General features: G+C 39.8%; 1 protein-coding gene across 8 annotated transcripts in view; it reads left to right on the forward strand.

The window, feature by feature from the left end:
* Positions 1-22,258, forward strand: part of LOC6502589 (rho GTPase-activating protein 26) — a 323,527-nt gene that overhangs the window by 112,346 nt on the left and 188,923 nt on the right. For all 8 annotated transcript variants that reach the window (XM_044717279.1, XM_044717277.1, XM_044717278.1 and 5 more), the window contains one exon: positions 19,489-19,704. In XM_044717279.1, coding sequence (XP_044573214.1) covers positions 19,489-19,704 — 216 coding nt within the window. The remainder of the gene's footprint in view (positions 1-19,488; positions 19,705-22,258) is intronic.

The following is a 22,258-nucleotide window of genomic DNA, read 5'->3' on the forward strand; positions in this document are numbered from 1 at the left end:
CTATGTACTTTCTCTTAACGTCTTAAAACGCCTTAAACGCGGTGTGCTTGGTTTTATTAAAAGATGGTCAAAAGAATTTGGTCCGTCCGATTCTTGAGTATGGATCGTGTGTCTGGAGTCCTCAATACGGAGTAAACCGAGATCACATAGAATCTGTACAACAAAAACTTCCTGACTTTCGCTTATTGGGGACTTAATTGGAATGCAAATCTTCACCTCCCCTCATATCATAGTAGACTTTTACTAATCAACTTACCATCATTAACAAACCGTAAAACGATGCTGGGTGTCAACTTTCTATATAATCTTATTTATGGAAATGTAGACAGCCAAGCTTTAATTTTAACGTTCCTAGCAGAAGGACTAGAAACCTTCGACCTCTACTCCTCAGCCATAGTTCGACATATGCCCAACACGATTCTTTCAGGGTATTATGTTCGGACTACTTTGCTCCACTAACAATCTTAAATCCCTTATACTAAACGCCTTATCTGTACAACACTCTTCCTCTTGATATCTTACTCCTACTCTTCTCTTATACTATCTCGGATCTATTCCTGCGAGCCGTCCGTTACGCGGCTGCGTCCCTCGGTCGGTTGGACGGGAGGTGGGCTGTACGTATGCAGTGGGAACCGCGCGAGGACTTTGGAGATGGTCATTCTCACATAATAAACTCCTGCCCCAGGTTTTTAAGCTTGTCGCCTGAGGATCGTTTAGGCGAAGTTAAGCGACTGGATTTATGCCGGAAGTGCCTTGGAGCTGGGCACCTATCTCGGCATTGCAATTCGTCAAGCTGCCGTGCTTGTGGACGCAGGCATCATAGTCTGCTGCATTTTGGTGGCAATTCGCTAGCTCCAGGCCAACACTCCTCTCCCGAGGTTTCTGCATCTAGCGACGCTGTTTCTCGTTCAACGTCCACCGCCGGCAATTCTCTCGTTGCTAAGGATCGTTTTGGTGATGTGGTGCTGCTAGCCACTGGTTAGGAACCGCTCCGGAGTTCTACTGCCCTGCCAAGCGCTTCTCGATTCTGGCTCGCAGGTGCATCTAGTCACTTCAAGGCTGGCGTACCAGCTGCAGCTGCGGAAGATAAGGTCTCCGGTGGCTGTATCCGGTATAGGTAACGCAGGGTTCTCTACAGATGGGTTTTAAGTGCTAGTCAGCTTGCAATCCCAATGCTCTGACTACTCGGCGCAATTAACGGCGATCGTTGCCTCTAACATCACTGACCTTCAGCTTAATTTTGCATTGGACGTCAGCTCTTAGAAAATTCCCGCTAATGTAAAGCTAGCGGATCCTCATTTTCTCCAGCCTCAGCCATTTGATTTGCTAATTGGAGCTGGATTATTTTATGAGTTGCTTTGTGTGGGGAAAATTCATCAGTCTCCTGGTTTGCCTTCAAACCAAAAAACTCGCCTCGGTTGGATTGTTTATGGAGGCTGAGGCCCTGACAGTGGTAAGGTCCTCATGGCAGCTGAGCAGTCAGAGGTGCTCCTCCAGCCTCAGACGAAGCCGGTGAAGGTGAAGTCTCATCGCAGTTTTGCCTCCAAGCCAAAGAAGAAGCGCCTCCGCAATTAAGGAAATGGCTATCGAGATCGCTCAGCTGCAATGACATCGAGGATGTTTCAGCGGACAGTCAATAAATTATGCCTGCTTCATGATGCTGTTTCATGATGCTGTTGAAAGCTCATCTTCTAACGGAAAGTTTGGCCGGCAATAATTTATTGAATTTGTTTATCTTTTCTTTTATCTTTGTGTTTCTAATCGCGTCGCCCGCTATCGTGCATTCGATCCGCCACATGCATCAATCGTCATGTGCTGCGTTGTCTCGCTCTCTCGCGGTATCTCTGGGTCGCTCCGCAGCAGCAAGCATTGAGCCGCGCTGCCGCGTTTCTTATTTTAATTTGGTCTTTAACCCTACGCAGGTTACATATGTCATTTGTATATAGATAAACCAAATCAATAAATAAATTGTATTCATACATCGAATTCTAAAGGTGCTTGTTTTTATTAATGCCTAGATTAGTAACACTAAATAAAGCTTCCGAATACGCTCGACAACTGAATAGCTGCCATATAACTGAACGATGGGAATTGGCATAACTTTGGCGTTTTGTAAGCTAGAATAATGGGACTTTCTAAGAATTTCATTTAGGGCAATCGAATGCGATCTGCCAAATTTCAGATCGGCTGCTCAGGGCTGTTTCCTACATTTTTTGTAGAATACTGATTTGATGATGAAACTTTCATAAGGATCAACTTTATATGGTCCGATATATATTGTGGGGGTCGCTAGTTGGATCAAACCCAAAACAAAAAAATAAATAAAAAAAATAATTTGAAAATTAATAAAAAAAGAGAGAAAAACAAGAAAGGAAAGCTAACTTCGGGCGGAGCCGAAGTTGATATACCCTTGCAGTTCAGTCGCAGTCCGCTAGGTGGCGCCACGCATCTTATATTATTAGATATATAGCGAATCGTATATAGTTGGCCGATCCTTATGAAATTTGGCATATTGAATTATTTTGCCCAAAGAGTAATCTGTACCAAGTCCCATCTTTCTAACTTAAAAATCACCAAAGTTATGCCAATTCCGATCGTTCTATGACAGCTATAGGATATAGTCGGCCGATCCTTTTTTAAATTTTGTATACAAGATATTTTGGTCAAGTATAACATGTGTGGAAAGTCCCGACCCTCTATCTTAAAAAACAACGAAGTTATGGCATTTCCGATCAATCAGTTATATGGCAGCTATAGGATATAGTCGACCGATCCCGGCCGTTCCGACTTATGTACTGCCTGCAACAGAAAGAAGGATGTGTGCAAAATTTCAACTCGATAGCTTTAAAACTGAGAGACTAGTTTGCGTAGAAACAGACAGACAGACAGACAGAGGGACAGACGGACAGACGGACATGCTCATATCGACTCCGGAGGTGATCCTGATCAAGAATAAATATACTTTATAGGGTCGCAGATGTCTCCTTCACTGCGTTGCACACTTTTGACCAAAATTATAATACCCTCTGCAAGGGTATAAAAAAGTAAACAAAAAAACATATGGTCTAAGTTACCCCTTGGACCCAATGCAGCTAATTAAAAATATCGATAGGCTCAGCTGACCCCAACTGACATTCACCCCCCACCACAGCTGCTCCCCTTTGGGAATTCACCCACCCACGTAGGCACCTGTCAAAAAGTGACAACCGAAAGATGCATTTCCTGTCTGCCAAATGATTTCACTTTTCTTCTGAATCTCGCTGCGGGCAGATCATGTAATTTGTGCATAAAAATTTTTAGACCAGTGACCCAACCTCGTGGAAAATAAATTAGTGTGATTTTTTTTATAAGAATAGAGGAGATAAAATATTAAGCTCCATGCCATTCCCTGCATTGGCTTAGTGTTTATTTTCCCGTTTAGCGGATTTTTGTTGCTGGATGACCCTCGATGCCCGTGGATTTGGAGGTACCTGGCATCCATCCCACGTAAGCACCAGCACCGCCACCAAACTTCAGGGATTATTTTGACGACCCGTCGCTGAAACTCCGCCGGCAACATCAACCCCTCTGCCTGTGGAGTCTTGGATTTTTTTAATGTATTTTTTTTATACCCTTGCAGAGGGTATTATAATTTTGGTCAAAAGTGTGCAACGCAGTGAAGGAGACATCTCCGACCCTATAAAGTATATATATTCTTGATCAGGATCACCTCCTGAGTCGAAATGAGTCCGTCTGTCCGTTTCTACGCAAACTAGTCTCTCAGTTTTAGAGCTATCGAGTTGAAACTTTGCACATATCCTTCTTTTGTTTGCAGGCAGTATATATGTAAGTCGGAAAGGCCGGGATCGGTCGACTATATCCTATAGCTGCCATATAACTGATTGATCGGAAATGCCATAACTTTGGTGTTTTTTAAGTCAGAGGGTTGGGACTTTCCACACATGTTATATTTGACCAATATATCTTTTGTACAAAATTTCATAAGGATCGGCCGACTATATCCTATAGCTGTCATAGAGCGATCGAAATTGGCATAACTTCGATGTTTTCGGTGTTTTTTAAGTTAGAAAGATGGAATTTGGTACAGATTCTATTTTTGGGAAAACAATCTGATTTCCAAATTTCATAAGGATCGGCCGACTATATCCTATAGCTGCCATAAAACTGAACGATCGGAATTGGCTTAACTTTGGTGTCTTTTAAGCTAGAATGATGGGACTTTCTACGGATTCCATTTTGGGCAATCTTATTTGTTCTGCCAAATTTCATCAGGATCGGACGACTATATCCTATAGCGGCCATATGACTGAACGATCAGAAATGGCACAACCTAAACTGCAAGGGTATATCAACTTCGGCTCCGTCCGAAGTTAGCTTTGCTTTCTTGTTTATATACAAAAATTATAAATAACACGTAAATACATTATTAAATATCCTCGCGAGAGAGGACAAAAATCCAGCAATTTCAAATACCCTTCAAACGTATATCTTCAAATTCAAAATTTCAAATACGTATGGTTTACCAAATGAAAAAGAAGACAAAAAAAAAACCTAAAAACCCATAATTATCAATTTTTTATATCATTTTTTGAAAAGTCTTGAATTATTATTTCTAAGCAATCCTATTTAATAATATAATATAAAATAATTCGATATGCCAAATTTCATAAGGATCGGCCAAATGTATACGATCCGCTATGTATCTAATAATATAAGATGCGAGGCGCCACATAGCGGACTGCGACTCAACTGCAAGGGTATATAAACTTCGGCTCCGCCCGAAGTTAGCTTTCCTTTCTTGTTTTTGATTGAGATTGCTCAGGCTTCGCAAGTATGAAGTCTGTTCCTCTTCTAAAACAAGAGAAACTCCAGTAGCAATTTTTCAGTTTTATTTTTATATTTCTACTTGAATTGAGATTTTTTTGTGTTTTCGTAAGCTGGAAGCGGATTACTCTTCAAGCTTTGGGCGAAAAGACTCTCCAAATAAGACATTTGAAATTAAATAAATAATTTTAGTTCCTTGGCTAGGAAGAATAAAATATAATAAATAGGCTTTTAACTAATAGCGAGAGTTCTGAAGGATAAGTCCTAATTCAAATTTATAAATAATAGTTTGATAACGAAAATTGATGATTCACCTTTATCGATCAACAGTACCAACACATATATATTTTCATTACGTAACAAAACATCCATTACCCCACTAAAATTATTAGGCAAATTTAAAGTAAAAATTATAATAATCGTTCAATATCATGGCGGTTAGACGAAGTGTCGAAAATATCCCTGCATTGTCACAGCCCAGGAAATCTCATACTTGCACCATTTGCAATGAAGCTAAAGAGGAAGCAGAATAGACTATAACCACATGTAGGAATCAATTCCTTTTGAGGTGTCTCACAACTTGGCTTGAAACCAACGCCACTTCTCCACTCTGCAGAAGAGCATGTAGTAGAAGCGAATTAGGGAATCCTGAAGCAGGTGAGGCCCGACAGTTGATCGAGGTAGTGCCATCGACTGGCAATAGACCGCGAACAGGCACCATTCCGCGTACACGTCCTCAAACCAGACAGGGCTCTCGTAATAATCGAGTTGCCACCACCATTCCCAGGGTAACTCGAAATACCATGCAGAAGCACGAAAGGGCGAACCATACGCGAAGTTCTTAGGCTACACCGAATAACGGGTACACCAAATAATAGCAGGGGCCTTAGAAAATCAGATGTCGAGCAAGAAATCGTTTAAGCAATCCCTCAGTAGGCAGACCAGATAAAGTATCTAGTGTAATTTCGAACTGGAACCTCAAATTTAGCGGTTCCAATGGGGAAATCCCTATCGAGGATTTTATATATCGAGTGAATATTTTAACCACTCAGTGTCTAGATGGAAATTATGATTTACTGTTTCAATTTGCAAACTTATTATTTACGGGTCCGGCATTGTAGTTTTATTGGCGAGTTCATCGGTCTCCCGATCTCACAAATTGGTTTTGTTTGTGTGACTAAAGGAAAGATATCAAGATCTACGATCAGATCGCGATATCAAAGAATCTCTACGACGTCGGAAGCAGGGACACACAGAAACCTTTGATGACTTCCTAGATTCGATGTTAGGGATCGCGGACGCGTTAAGGGATCCGTTGTCTGACCCTGAAATATCGGAAGAGGTCGACATAATCTTAGGGCGGAATTGAAACACGAGTTGTTGTATGTTCCAACACCAACCTTGGCTGCGTTGCGCACTGAATGCCACAGGCATGAAGAATTTTTCAAAGGATTTCGTAATAGAGCCGTCCCGCGAACAAATACTCGACCTTCGCTTAGTGAAATTCAATTCATTAACTAGACGGAGGAGGATGTTGATGGCGACCAGGAATCAAATGAAGTTTTTGCCATTCGTTCGACGGACAAAATCAAATGTTGGAATTGTGATGAATTAGGGCATCGTTATCAAGATTGTTTAAAAACACGTCGCATGTTTTGTTATGGGTGTGGGTCGATAAGCCCGATCTCGGGATATTCGCCAAAACCATTAAACGAATATCCTTTTCATATCTCGGAACCAATCAAATCAGAACTCGATGAAGACGAACTTAACGTAAACCCTATTAAATTTACTCCCTATCATATACGTTTAGACAAACTACTATCTGACGGCGAAAGTAAGGACAGTTTAAAAGCCTCAGGAGTTAAAAGTCGTAGCGCTGAGCGCATTCAAAATTATTTTAGAAACGTTCGGGAGCTAAAGAAAATCGTAATTTCATCACTCATACACAAGCATAACGACATTCGTCTATATTCACAAAAACAAATATTAGGTCAACCTTATTTAGCTCTGCTGGATAGCGGAGCCAACAAAAGTGTAATAGATGGTGCTTTAGCAAAACGCATACTGGCGGAGAAAAATAATTTTAAGTCCCGAAAGGGGATGGTAAAAACCGCCGATGGGCAAATGCAGAATATCGCTGGAGTGATCACCGTATCATTGACGTTTAACACCAAGCATGACAACATAGAGTTTCTAATAGTACCGTCAATAAATCAGGATGTTATTTGCGGCATGGATTTCTGGAAGAAATTCGGAATTTCATTATCTTTAGTGGGAAATATAAGTGAGATAAACCAAACGGAAGGGGAAACGGAAAAAGGCCAAATTCACCTTTCCCCTTCGGAGAAACGTCGTTTAAAATCGGTGTTTGGTCATTGAGCCTTTTCAATGACTTTTCCCCTTTTTCCAAAATAACAAAAAAGGGAATTATCTGATTCACAACGTTATAAAATGTTTATATAGTCCATATGAAATGGAGCGCCAGAAAGCTCCGATTTAGAATGCGTATGCACTGAGATAGAGAGTACAAGTGGGCCCGCCTTTTAGCATAGGACGGGCGAAAGCTCGTTAACTTAATGAGAAAGATAAAATAAAGCCGAGCGGAGCGGATTATATGCTAAACTATAATTATTACATTTATATATATATGTTACATTTATATTGATTCAATTTATGCCGTGGCTGCTGCCTGACCCGACAATCGGTAATAAATTCTTTTCCGTTCTTTGCGGGGTTAGGGAAAACTTCTCTGGTAAAACATTCTATCGACACAGGGGAGGCCAAACCTATCAAACAGAGATTTTATCCGTTATCCCCTGCCAGGGAAAAACTTTTATATGAAGAAATTGATAGAATGATCGCACAAGATGTAATTGAAGAAGCACCTTCATCAGCGTGGTCATCACCAGTAACGCTGTTAGTAAAACCAAACAAGGTTCGATTCTGTCTAGAGGCAAGGAAACTAAATTCAGTCACCATAAAAGATGCATATCCGATGCCTATATTAGAAGGGTTGTTGAGTCGATTGCCACCCGTGCACTGCATTTCGAAAATTGATTTCAAAGATGCCTTTTGGCAAATCGGGTTAGATTCTCAGTCAAGGGCGAAAACAGCATTCACAGTGCCCAATCGACCGTTGTATAAATTCAAACGTATGCCATTTGGATTGCCCAATGCGCCGCAGACTCTTTGTCGACTAATGGATATGGTGATTCCATATAGTATGAAATCTCATGTTCTGGTTTACCTTGATGACTTATTAGTTCTATCTTCAACATTTGAGGATCATCTGAAACACTTCGCCGAAGTAGCTGTCCAACTTCGAAAGGCGGGGTTGACTATAAATGTCGCGAAAAGTCAATTTGGCTTGAAACAAGTACAGTACTTGGGTTTTATAGTAGGAGAAGGAATGTTGCAAACCAACTCTGAGAAGGTTAGAGCAGTAGCCGAATTTCCCGTTCCCAGTACTCAGAAACAGCTAAGGCGGTTTTTGGGAATGACTGGTTGGTACCAGCGGTTCTTATCCCAGTACTCCACCGTAATATTTCCACTAACGGAGCTCTCAGGGAAAAAGGTTTTCAAATAGAATGAGCAAGCTCAATCCGCATTTGAAGAAATAAAAAAGAGACTATGTTCAGCACCTCTATTAATGCACCCCAACTATGAAAAGCCTTTCATTGTCCAATGTGACGCATCTTTTCATGGAGTGGGAGCGGTACTCGCTCAGTCAGATGACAACAACATAGAAAGCCCAATTGCCTACATGTCAAAGAAATTAAACAATTCTCAGCGTAATGTTGTTTTGGCAGTTTTGAAGTTTCGAATGTACATCGAAGGGCATCCTTTCAAAATTTTTACTGATCATGCCAGTATACGGTGGTTAATGAAACAGACCGATCTTAGTGGTAGATTGGCCCGATTGGCACTCAAATTACAACGATACACCTTTCAAATTGAACATCGAAAGGGATCGCAGAACATAGTTCCTGATGCGCTTTCTCGTTCTTTCGAAGAAGCGGATGTGGTAAATGCTATTGAGTTAGATCTTTCACCAACAATTGATTTAACGTCAATTGCCTTTCAATCCGAAGAATACACGGTACTAAAAGACAAGTTTATCGAAGCCGGATTATCCGATTTCCAGGTTATAGACAATTTCCTTTACCATCGAAATTGCTCTTCCACAACTGGAAATAGAGATGCGGTTTGGAAATTGTACGTTCCAACCGCCCTGCGAGAGGATGTTATCCGCTCTAGTCATGATCAGCCTTCTTCGGCACATGGGGGCGTAGCCAAATGTTTGGAACGTATCCGACGAAATTTCTTTTGGCCAGGATTGGCTTAATGTTAATTGTGTAGGACGTCAAAGTAATCCAAATCATAGCCAAAGACCACCTATGGGAAGCCAGATCATCAGTGAACGACCTTTTCAAAGATTTTATATTGATTTTATAGGGCCTTTTCCACGATCGAAAAAAGGCAATATAAGTATTTTCATCATACTTGATCACTTCTCCAAGTTTACTTTTCTAAAGCCTGTTCGGAAGTCCCAGATCATTATTGACTTCTTAAGGGATGAGATCATTGCGTTTTTCGGAGTTCCCGAATCCATTGTAAGTGACAATGGATCGCAATTCAAAAGTCATGAGTTTGTAGCATTTCTTACTAAGTATGGTATTAAGCATATCTGCACTGCGTCGTACGCCCCTTAAGCTAATGCCGCCGAACGAGTTAATCGCTCCATTAACGCAGCAAACATTCGTGCTGATATTGGGAAATACTTAAAAAGGGCATTCTCGAAAAATAGAAGGATGTACGATCTGAGAGCAAGACCAAAATCGTTTGAAATAGGGGAAGAGGTTATTAAACGAAATTTTCAGCTTAGTAATTTGGCATCGAGTTTTAATGCTAAATTGGGGCCAAGCTTGGTGCCAAGCTTTTTCAGCTTTTATTTAGGCATGAGTACCAATGCGATGTGGGGGTCGCTAGTTGGATCAAACACAAAACAAAAAAATAAATAAAAAAAAATTTGAAAATTAATAAAAAAGAGAAAAAAACAAGAAAGGAAAGCTAACTTCGGGCGGAGCCGAAGTTGATATACCCTTGCAGTTCAGTCGCAGTCCGCTAGGTGGCGCCACGCATCTTATATTATTAGATATATAGAAGATCGTATATAGTCGGCCGATCCTTATGAAATTTGGCAAATCACATTATTTTGTCCAAAATCTGTACCAAGTCCCATCTTTCTAACTTAAAAAACACCAAAGTTATGCCAATTCCGATTGTTCTATGACAGCTATAGGATATAGTCGGCCGATCCTTATGAAATTTTGTACATAAGATATGTTGATCAAATATAACATGTGTGGAAAGTCCCGACCCTCTATCTTAAAAAACAACGAAGTTATGGCATTTCCGATCAATCAGTTATATGGCAGCTTTAGGATATAGTCGACCGATCCCGGCCGTTCCGACTTATGTACTGCCTGCAACAGAAAGAAGGATGTGTGCAAAATTTCAACTCGATAGCTTTAAAACTGAGAGACTAGTTTGCGTAGAAACAGACAGACAGACGGACAGACGGACAGACGGACATGCTCATATCGACTCCGGAGGTGATCCTGATCAAGAATATATATACTTTATAGGGTCGAAGATGTCTCCTTCACTGCGTTGCACACTTTTGACTAAAATTATAATACCCTCTGCAAGGGTATAAAAAAGTAAACAAAAAAACATATGGTCTAAGTTACCCCTTGGACCCAATGCAGCTAATTAAAAATATCGATAGGCTCAGCTGACCCCAACTGACATTCACCCCCCACCACAGCTGCTCCCCTTTGGGAATTCACCCACCCACGTAGGCACCTGTCAAAAAGTGACAACCGAAAGATGCATTTCCTGTCTGCCAAATGATTTCACTTTTCTTCTGAATCTCGCTGCGGGCAGATCATGTAATTTGTGCATAAAAATTTTTAGACCAGTGACCCAACCTCGTGGAAAATAAATTAGTGTGATTTTTTTTATAAGAATAGAGGAGATAAAATATTAAGCTCCATGCCATTCCCTGCATTGGCTTAGTGTTTATTTTCCCGTTTAGCGGATTTTTGTTGCTGGATGACCCTCGATGCCCGTTGATTTGGAGGTACCACCTGGCCTAACCCTGGCATCCATCCCACGTAAGCACCAGCACCGCCACCAAACTTCAGGGATTATTTTGACGACCCGTCGCTGAAACTCCGCCGGCAACATCAACCCCTCTGCCTGTGGAGTCTTGGATTTTTTTAATGTATTTTTTTATACCCTTGCAGAGGGTATTATAATTTTGGTCAAAAGTGTGCAACGCAGTGAAGGAGACATCTCCGACCCTATAAAGTATATATATTCTTGATCAGGATCACCTCCTGAGTCGAAATGAGTCCGTCTGTCCGTTTCTACGCAAACTAGTCTCTCAGTTTTAGAGCTATCGAGTTGAAACTTTGCACATATCCTTCTTTTGCTTGCAGGCAGTATATATGTAAGTCGGAAAGGCCGGGATCGGTCGACTATATCCTATAGCTGCCATATAACTGATTGATCGGAAATGCCATAACTTTGGTGTTTTTTAAGTCAGAGGGTTGGGACTTTCTACACATGTTATATTTGACCAATATATCTTTTGTACAAAATTTCATAAGGATCGGCCGACTATATCCTATAGCTGTCATAGAACGATCGAAATTGGCATAACTTTGGTGTTTTTTAAGTTAGAAAGATGGAATTTGGTACAGATTCTATTTTTGGGAAAACAATCTGATTTCCAAATTTCATAAGGATCGGCCGACTATATCCTATAGCTGCCATAAAACTGAACGATCGGAATTGGCTTAACTTTGGTGTCTTTTAAGCTAGAATGATGGGACTTTCTACGGATTCCATTTTGGGCAATCTTATTTGTTCTGCCAAATTTCATCAGGATCGGACGACTATATCCTATAGCGGCACAACCTAAACTGCAAGGGTATATCAACTTCGGCTCCGTCCGAAGTTAGCATTGCTTTCTTGTTTATATACAAAAATTATAAATAACACGTAAATACATTATTAATTATCCTCGCGAGAGAGGACAAAAATCCAGCAATTTCAAATACCCTTCAAACGTATAGCTTCAAATTCAAAATTTCAAATACGTATGGTTTACCAAATGAAAAAGAAGACAAAAGACAAAAAAAACAAGAAAGGAAAGCTAACTTCGGGCGGAGCTGAAGTTGATATACCCTTGCAGTTCAGTCGCAGTCCGCTAGGTGGCGCCACGCATCTTATATTATTAAAAATATAGCGGATCGTATATAGTCGGCCGATCCTTATGAAATTTGGCATATTGAATTATTTTGTAATCTGTACCAAGTCCCATCTTTCTAACTTAAAAATCACCAAAGTTATGCCAATTCCGATCGTTCTATGACAGCTATAGGATATAGTCGGCCGATCCCTATGAAATTTTGTACATAAGATATTTTGGTCAAATATAACATGTGTGGAAAGTCCCAACCCTATAACTTAAAAAACACCAAAGCTATGGCATTTCCGATCAATCAGTTATATGGCAGCTATAGGATATAGTCGACCGATCCCGGCCGTTCCGACTTATGTACTACCTGCAAGGAAAAGAAGGATGTGTGCAAAGTTTCAACTCGATAGCTTTAAAACTGAGAGACTATTTTGCGTAGAAACCGACAGACAGACGGACAGACGGACCGACGGACAGACGGACATGCTTATATCGACTCAGGAGGTGATCCTGATCAAGAATATATATACTTTATAGGGTCGGAGATGTCTCCTTCACTGCGTTGCACACTTTTGACCAAAATTATAATACCCTCTGCAAGGGTATAAAAAAACAAACCAGAATAAGTCCTATATATTTATCACAGTACATATCACAGTTCATTCCTTGCTGCGCAAATCGGCCTTTGGTCTGTTCAGGCCTGATGTCGCATATGGAATTCCAATTCAACTTTGATTTGTACTGCCATAAATTGACTCCAGAAACCTACTAATTGGGGACCTCTCGAGCGCTTCTCTATTTAGCTTTCTGGACCCACGAAAGTAGAGGTTTCTCTTGTGGAGGCTATAGCGTTGGTTTCAAAATTGGGCGCCATATTGTTATGACCATTTTCTGGTTTGACGGTCCGCCAATCGGCATGGGTCTGGCTCCGGCTAGCTCAACCAGGGCCGTGGTTTCCATGACCCTTCCCATACTGAAAGTTATGCCAATTCCGATCGTTCTATGACAGCTATAGGATTAGTCGTCTGATCCTTATGAAATTTTGTACATAAGATATGTTGCTCAAATATAACATGTGTGGAAAGTCCCAACCCTCTATCTTAAAAAACAACGAAGTTATGGCATTTCCGATCAATCAGTTATATGGCAGCTTTAGGATATAGTCGACCGATCCCGGCCGTTCCGACTTATATACTACCTGCAAAGGAAAGAAGGGTGTGTGCAAAGTTTCAACTTGATAGCTCCAAAACTGAGAGACTAGTTTGCGTAAAAACCGACAGAGAGACAGACAGACAGACAGACGGACAGACTGACATGCTCATATCAACTCAGGAGGTGATCCTGATCAAGAATATATATACTTTATAGGGTCGGAGATGTCTCCTTCACTGCGTTGCACACTTTTGACCAAAATTATAATACCCTCTGCAAGGGTATAAAAACCTAAAAACCCATAATTATCAATTTTGTATATCATTTTTTGAAAAGTCTTGAATTATTATTTCTAAGCAATCCCATTTAAAAACAAGAAAGGAAAGCTAACTTCGGACGGAGCCGAAGTTGATATACCCTTGCAGTTCAGTCGCAGTCCGCTAGGTGGCGCCACCCATCTTATGTTATTAGATATATAGCGGATCGTTTATAGTCGGCCGATCCTTATGAAAATTGGCAGATCAGATTGTTTTCCCCAAAATAGAATCTGTACCAAATCCCATCTTTCTATCTTAAAAAACACCAAAGTTATGCCAATTCCGATCGTTCTATGACAGCTATAGGATATAGTCGGCCGATCCTTATGAAATTTTGTACATAAGATATGTGGGTCAAATATAACATGTGTGGAAAGTCCCAACCCTCTAACTTAAAAAACACCAAAGTTATGGCATTTCCGATCAATCAGTTATATGGCAGCTATAGGATATAGTCGACCGATCCCGGCCGTTCCGACTTATATACTGCCTGCAAAGGAAAGAAGGATGTGTGCAAAGTTTCAACTCGATAGCTTTAAAACTGAGAGACTAGTTTGCGTAGAAACAGACAGACAGACAGACGGACAGACGGACAGACGGACATGCTCATATCGACTCAGGAGGTGATCCTGATCAAGAATATATATACTTTATAGGGTCGGAGATGTCTCCTTCACTGCGTTGCACACTTTTGACCAAAATTATAATACCCTCTGCAAGGGTATAAAAATTAATTGTTTAAGCACCAAACCTGAATTATTGTTATACCCTTGCAGAGGGTATTATAATTTTGGTCAAAAGTGTGCAACGCAGTGAAGGAGACCTCTCCGACCCTATAAAGTATATATATTCTTGATCAGGATCACCTCCTGAGTCGATATGAGCATGTCCGTCTGTCCGTCTGTCCGTCGGTCCGTCTGTCCGTCTGTCTGTTTCTACGCAAACTAGTCTCTCAGTTTTAAAGCTATCGAGTTGAAACTTTGCACACACCCTTCTTTCCTTTGCAGGCAGTATATAAGTCGGAACGGACGGGATCGGTCGACTATATCCTATAGCTGCCATATAACTGATTGATCGGAAATGCCATAACTTTGGTGTTTTTTAAGTTAGAGGGTTGGGAGTTTCTACACATGTTATATTTGACCAAAATATCTTATGTACAAAATTTCGTAAGGATCGGCCGACTATATCCTATAGCTGTCATAGAACGATCGAAATTGGCAGAACTTTGGTGTTTTTTAAGTTAGAAAGATGGGATTTGGTAGAGATTCTATTTTGGGAAAAACAATTTGATTTGTCGAATTTCATAAGGATCGGCCAACTATATCCTAAAGCTGCCATATAACAGATTGATCGGAAATGCTATAACTTCGTTGTTTTTCAAGTTAGAAGGATGGGACTTTCTGTGCATTCTAATTTGGGCCAACTTATATGATCTGCTAAATGTCATCAGGATCGGCCGTCTATATCCTATAGCTGTCATATAACTGATTGATCGGAAATGCTATAACTTCGTTGTTTTTCAAGTTAGAAGGATGGGAGTTTCAATGGATTCCTCTTTTGGCAAAATAATTCGATTTGCCAAGTTTCATAAGGATCGGCCAACTATATACGATCCGCTATATATCTAATAATATAAGATGCGTGGCGCCACCTAGCGGACTGCGACTCAACTGCAAGGGTATATAAACTTCGGCTCCGCCCGAAGTTAGCTTTCCTTTCTTGTTTTTAATTATCTTTAATTATAATTATCTTTACTATTGAATTGTTATATTTACGGCCATATTAATATTAATTACACTGTGCGACAAAAAAAAAAAAAACGAAATACACTTGGGAAACGAGATAGTGTAGGTTGTTAATCTGGTCGAAGAGAACTAAAAAATATTTTTTTTATATTTTTGGAACCCTCCAATTTTTATTTATTTAAAAAAAAACCGTTATTCGGGACTTTTTTGCGCTTAAAAATTCCTGAACGCGTTTTTTTCAACTGATTTCAAAATTTTCGGTGTTCGTCAATAGTTAAATGTTGTAGCTTTTGAAAAAAAAATATATCTTCGATTTTGTTGAACAAAAAGGACAAAATTTTTACACCTGAAACTGAAGTTTTCGACTTTTATTCGGGTTTTTTGGATTTTGATGCCAGTTTTTCGGTACAACTTATAAAAGTTTGCGACTAGTTTGCGTAAAAACCGACAGAGAGACAGACAGACAGACAGACGGACAGACTGACATGCTCATATCAACTCAGGAGGTGATCCTGATCAAGAATATATATACTTTATAGGGTCGGAGATGTCTCCTTCACTGCGTTGCACACTTTTGACCAAAATTATAATACCCTCTGCAAGGGTATAAAAACCTAAAAACCCATAATTATCAATTTTGTATATCATTTTTTGAAAAGTCTTGAATTATTATTTCTAAGCAATCCCATTTAAAAACAAGAAAGGAAAGCTAACTTCGGACGGAGCCGAAGTTGATATACCCTTGCAGTTCAGTCGCAGTCCGCTAGGTGGCGCCACCCATCTTATGTTATTAGATATATAGCGGATCGTTTATAGTCGGCCGATCCTTATGAAAATTGGCAGATCAGATTGTTTTCCCCAAAATAGAATCTGTACCAAATCCCATCTTTCTATCTTAAAAAACACCAAAGTTATGCCAATTCCGATCGTTCTATGACAGCTATAGGATATAGTCGGCCGATCCTTATGAAATTTTGTACATAAGATATGTGGGTCAAATATAACATGTGTGGAAAGTCCCAACCCTCTAACTTAAAAAACACCAAAGTTATGGCATTTCCGATCAATCAGTTATATGGCAGCTATAGGATATAGTCGACCGATCCCGGCCGTTCCGACTTATATACTGCCTGCAAAGGAAAGAAGGATGTGTGCAAAGTTTCAACTCGATAGCTTTAAAACTGAGAGACTAGTTTGCGTAGAAACAGACAGACAGACAGACGGACAGACGGACAGACGGACATGCTCATATCGACTCAGGAGGTGATCCTGATCAAGAATATATATACTTTATAGGGTCGGAGATGTCTCCTTCACTGCGTTGCACACTTTTGACCAAAATTATAATACCCTCTGCAAGGGTATAAAAATTAATTGTTTAAGCACCAAACCTGAATTATTGTTATACCCTTGCAGAGGGTATTATAATTTTGGTCAAAAGTGTGCAACGCAGTGAAGGAGACCTCTCCGACCCTATAAAGTATATATATTCTTGATCAGGATCACCTCCTGAGTCGATATGAGCATGTCCGTCTGTCCGTCTGTCCGTCGGTCCGTCTGTCCGTCTGTCTGTTTCTACGCAAACTAGTCTCTCAGTTTTAAAGCTATCGAGTTGAAACTTTGCACACACCCTTCTTTCCTTTGCAGGCAGTATATAAGTCGGAACGGCCGGGATCGGTCGACTATATCCTATAGCTGCCATATAACTGATTGATCGGAAATGCCATAACTTTGGTGTTTTTTAAGTTAGAGGGTTGGGAGTTTCTACACATGTTATATTTGACCAAAATATCTTATGTACAAAATTTCGTAAGGATCGGCCGACTATATCCTATAGCTGTCATAGAACGATCGAAATTGGCAGAACTTTGGTGTTTTTTAAGTTAGAAAGATGGGATTTGGTAGAGATTCTATTTTGGGAAAAACAATTTGATTTGTCGAATTTCATAAGGATCGGCCAACTATATCCTAAAGCTGCCATATAACAGATTGATCGGAAATGCTATAACTTCGTTGTTTTTCAAGTTAGAAGGATGGGACTTTCTGTGCATTCTAATTTGGGCCAACTTATATGATCTGCTAAATGTCATCAGGATCGGCCGTCTATATCCTATAGCTGTCATATAACTGATTGATCGGAAATGCTATAACTTCGTTGTTTTTCAAGTTAGAAGGATGGGAGTTTCAATGGATTCCTCTTTTGGCAAAATAATTCGATTTGCCAAGTTTCATAAGGATCGGCCAACTATATACGATCCGCTATATATCTAATAATATAAGATGCGTGGCGCCACCTAGCGGACTGCGACTCAACTGCAAGGGTATATAAACTTCGGCTCCGCCCGAAGTTAGCTTTCCTTTCTTGTTTTTAATTATCTTTAATTATAATTATCTTTACTATTGAATTGTTATATTTACGGCCATATTAATATTAATTACACTGTGCGACAAAAAAAAAAAAAACGAAATACACTTGGGAAACGAGATAGTGTAGGTTGTTAATCTGGTCGAAGAGAACTAAAAAATATTTTTTTTATATTTTTGGAACCCTCCAATTTTTATTTATTTAAAAAAAAACCGTTATTCGGGACTTTTTTGCGCTTAAAAATTCCTGAACGCGTTTTTTTTCAACTGATTTCAAAATTTTCGGTGTTCGTCAATAGTTAAATGTTGTAGCTTTTGAAAAAAAAATATATCTTCGATTTTGTTGAACAAAAAGGACAAAATTTTTACACCTGAAACTGAAGTTTTCGACTTTTATTCGGGTTTTTTGGATTTTGATGCCAGTTTTTCGGTACAACTTATAAAAATTCGGCCATTTTTGATACATATCAATGTTGCCTCATTCATTCTGAATAAAACGAGACAAATTTCATCAAAAAATTATGAAAATTGGTGAAGTTATAACGCTTTTCCCAAAAAAAGTCAACTCAACCTAGCGAGCGCTTCGGAGGAACAATGTGTATAAAAATAAGAGTATATTGCTTTCTTCTGATAAAAATTCTGTCATTTATGCCACATATTAATATTGTCTCATTAATACTAAATAAAACGAGACAAATTTCATTAAAAAATAATAAAAATTGTTGAAGTTATAACGCTTTTCCCAAAAAAAGTCAATAAAACCATGGGAGCACTATAAGAAGAAGAGCATATTCCTTTCTTATACACACAGGTACTCCGGAGCGCACGCAAGGTTGAATTGACTTTTTTTGGGAAAAGCGTTATAACTTCACCAATTTTAATAATTTTTTGATGAAATTTGTCTCGTTTTATTCAGAATGAATGAGGCAACCTTGATATGTATAAAAAATGGCCGAATTTTTGTAAGTTGTACCGAAAAACTGGCATCAAAATCCGAAAAACACGAATAAAAGTCACAAACTTCAGTTTCAGGTGTAAAAATTTTGTCCTTTTTGTTCAAAAAAATCGAAGATATATTTTTTTTTCAAAAGCTACAACATTTAACTATTGAAGAACACCGAAAATTTTGAAATCAGTTGAAAAAAAACGCGTTCAGGAATTTTTAAGCGCAAAAAAGTCCCGAAAAACGGTTTTTTTTAAATAAATAAAAATTGGAGGGTTCCAAAAATATAAAAAAAATATTTTTGAGTTCTCTTCGACCAGATTAACAACCTACACTATCTCGTTTCACAAGTGTTTTTTCACTGTCGCACCGTGTTATCATCGAAAATATCTTTTTATGGTTAATGCAAACCACCTTATGTCAATTTATTTTATAAGAAATTTTCCTGAATTATAACGTTTATTAAAATGAATTTGTTTGGGCACCGGGAGGAATCTCGCCACCTATGCAGTTGAACAACAGTTAGCCACCTCAAACATCTTAGCCAAGGAATTTGCTTTTTTTTTCTCCCAATGCTATTTAGGAATCCTTCTCTCAGTCTCTTTTCTATTCGATCTACGACGATTCGCGTGACGACCATGTCCCTACTGAAGGTACAAGAACCACTCCCACTTTCCCTGAGCACGGCTGGAGCATGTTAGTAGATCGAAGTACCTTCAGGACATGTGCCAAACAGTTACAATATATAATAATATAAGCTGCTACTGCAAGAGTGTATTAATTTCGGCTCCGCCCGAAGTTAGCTTTTCTGTCTTGCTTAATTTAAAAATGTAATAAAATAAATTAAACTTATGCATTTTTTTACAGGCTGATGCAAGCTTAGGCATGCATGAACGTGAATACATCCAGGAATCTTTAAGTTATGTTCTACGCATTCAGGAAGTACAGGAAAGAATAAAATTTGAGTTCGTTGAGATATTGCTTGCTTTTATATCTGGATGGTTGGTATTTTATCACACAGCACATGAACAAGCGGAAGATCATAGAGATTACCTGCAAGACCTAAGGCATAAAGTGCAAAAGGTAAGATTTAACTTTAATGTATAACTTGACACTGCTAGAAATATATATATATACAAAAATTACAACATAAAAATACAAATAAAGCTACAAATCTATATATCTTAATATATATGAATCTCGTGTCACAATGTTTATCTTCAATGGACTCCTAAACCACTTAACCGATTATAATAAAATTCGCACACCATGTGCAGTTCGACCCAACTTGAGAGATAGGATAGTTTAAATTATAGTCGCAATTTGAATTTATTGCTAATTACACAGGCCAACAGCAAAAAATCTCCACGCATAATTTCACCTGCTCCATAACCTTTAAGCTCTCCTGAATCAAAGTCCAGAACAAACATAGGTTCTATCACCCACAGTTTCCGCGGTACACCTAAGAGAAGAAAATAATTATTGTTAAAACTTTATTGGATTGATGATAATGCGACTTTTCTTTCAACTTTGATTTTGCCACTTTACAACTTTATTCTTGTGACTTTACAAGTTTATTCTGCGACTTTTCTCAGCTTAATTGCTATCCCAGATCTCCATCTTACGAACGCTGCCTATTCTCGCCTTTTTATCATCTGGTCTTATTGTTTCTAGCTGCCGCTACTTTCTAGTGTTTGCCTGCCTTACATTTATTATACCCTTGCAGAGGTCATTATAATTTTGGTCAAAAGTGTGCAACGCAGTGAAGGAGACATCTCCGACCCTATAAAGTATATATATTCTTGATCAGAATCACCTCCTGAGTCGATATAAGCATGTCCGTCTGTCCGTCGGTCCGTCTGTCCGTCGGTCCGTCTGTCCGTCTGTCTGTCGGTTTCTACGCAAACTAGTCTCTCAGTTTTGGAGCTATCGAGTTGAAACTTTGCACACATCCTTCTTTTCTTTGCAGGTAGTACATAAGTCGGAACGGCCGGGATCGGTCGACTATATCCTATAGCTGCCATATAACTGATTGATCGGAAATGCCATAACTTCGTTGTTTTTTAAGATAGAGGGTTGGGACTTTCCACACATGTTATATTTGACCAACATCTTATCTTGTATCTTATGTACAAAATTTCATAAGGATCAGACGACTATATCCTATAGCTGTCATACAACGATCGGAATTGGCATAACTTTGGTGTTTTTTAAGTTAGAAAGATGGGACTTGGTACAGATTCTATTTTGGACAAAATAATCTGATTTGCCAAATATCAGAAGGATCGGCCGACTATATACGATATGCTATATATCCAATAATATAAGATGCGTGGCGCCACCTAGCGGACTGTGACTCAACTGCAAGGGTATATCAACTTCGGCTCCGCCCGAAGTTAGCTTTCCTTTCTTGTTTAAATTTGAAATTGATGCTTTATCATGGGTCAAAGAGCTCTTTCCGCTCTATAGCTTGGATTACGAAGCACCGGAGTACCCCGTGGAGTTGGACACGCTTGAGTTCACTGCCGGCATTATCTCTGGCCAGTGCGCTACCCATGTCCTCTGATCCTCCTGCAAACTGGGCGATCGTTGTTTTGTTTGCCCTTTCCGTAGGATTTTCCTGCGGCGAGTATGGTGCGGTAAATTGATGCCATACTCCGAGCTCCTCAAGGAACTTTTTGAAGCTCCTACTTGACCCTAATTAAGCGATGATCCTTTCGCGGATTGCCTTCTGCAGCTTCTTGGTTTTGGCTTTCTGGAACCATCTCCGTCTATTTCGTGAATCGGTCAATCCTCACCAACAGCATGGTGTTCCTTGGACCTCGGCAATGGTCCTACGAAATCCGCACGTGCCTTCCTTTTGTCCCTATGCATCCCTGGTCAAAAGTACTGTCGTGGTTCTCGTTTAGAACTTCCGGCTCTATGTGAAACATGACAGAAAACCAGACTCGCTTCTTCTTTGTACTCTGGACATTTCTGTGAGTTTTCTCGTATCTACTTCTTCAGTCCGCTTATCCATATGAATATAACGTCTTCGCTTGCTGTGGCACTTCTTAACTTTTCTATTAATGGGCTCTCCACCAATGGGCTCTCTATTTTGTTCAGCCATTTCAGTGCCATATGGTCCGTGATCAGGTGGAACTGGTACCCCTCCAGGTCGAGTCTCATCTGCTTTTTGCCCATATTATGACTTGGCACTCTTTCTCAGTCGCCGAGTAATTTTCCTCTGCTCCGATCAGCTAGCTCGCACGCCCTCATCAGTGTCCTGAGTCACAACTGCACCCACGCCGTAGTCGCTGGCGTCTGTTTGCGGTACGAATCTCTTTGCGAAATCCGGACATGCCAGCACTGGATCCTCTGCCAAACGCGACTTCAGATTTTCAAACGCCTATTGTCTGGCCGTCCATTTCCATTTTGACCCTTTTCGTAATAGATCGATTAATGGTATTGCGACTCCGGCGAAGTCTGGGACAAACCGCCGATACCACGACGCCATTCCACTGAACTGACGCCATACTCCCTTCATGTTTGTTGGAGATTGCAGCTCTGTAATCGCGGCATCCTTTCCAGGATCCATGCCAATTCCTTGGTTTGTTATCCGGTGGCCAGTAGCTCTTTCCTGAAGAAATGGCACTTG

Source organism: Drosophila ananassae, chromosome XR (assembly GCF_017639315.1).
Source record: "Drosophila ananassae strain 14024-0371.13 chromosome XR, ASM1763931v2, whole genome shotgun sequence".
Classification (NCBI taxonomy): domain Eukaryota; kingdom Metazoa; phylum Arthropoda; class Insecta; order Diptera; family Drosophilidae; genus Drosophila; species Drosophila ananassae.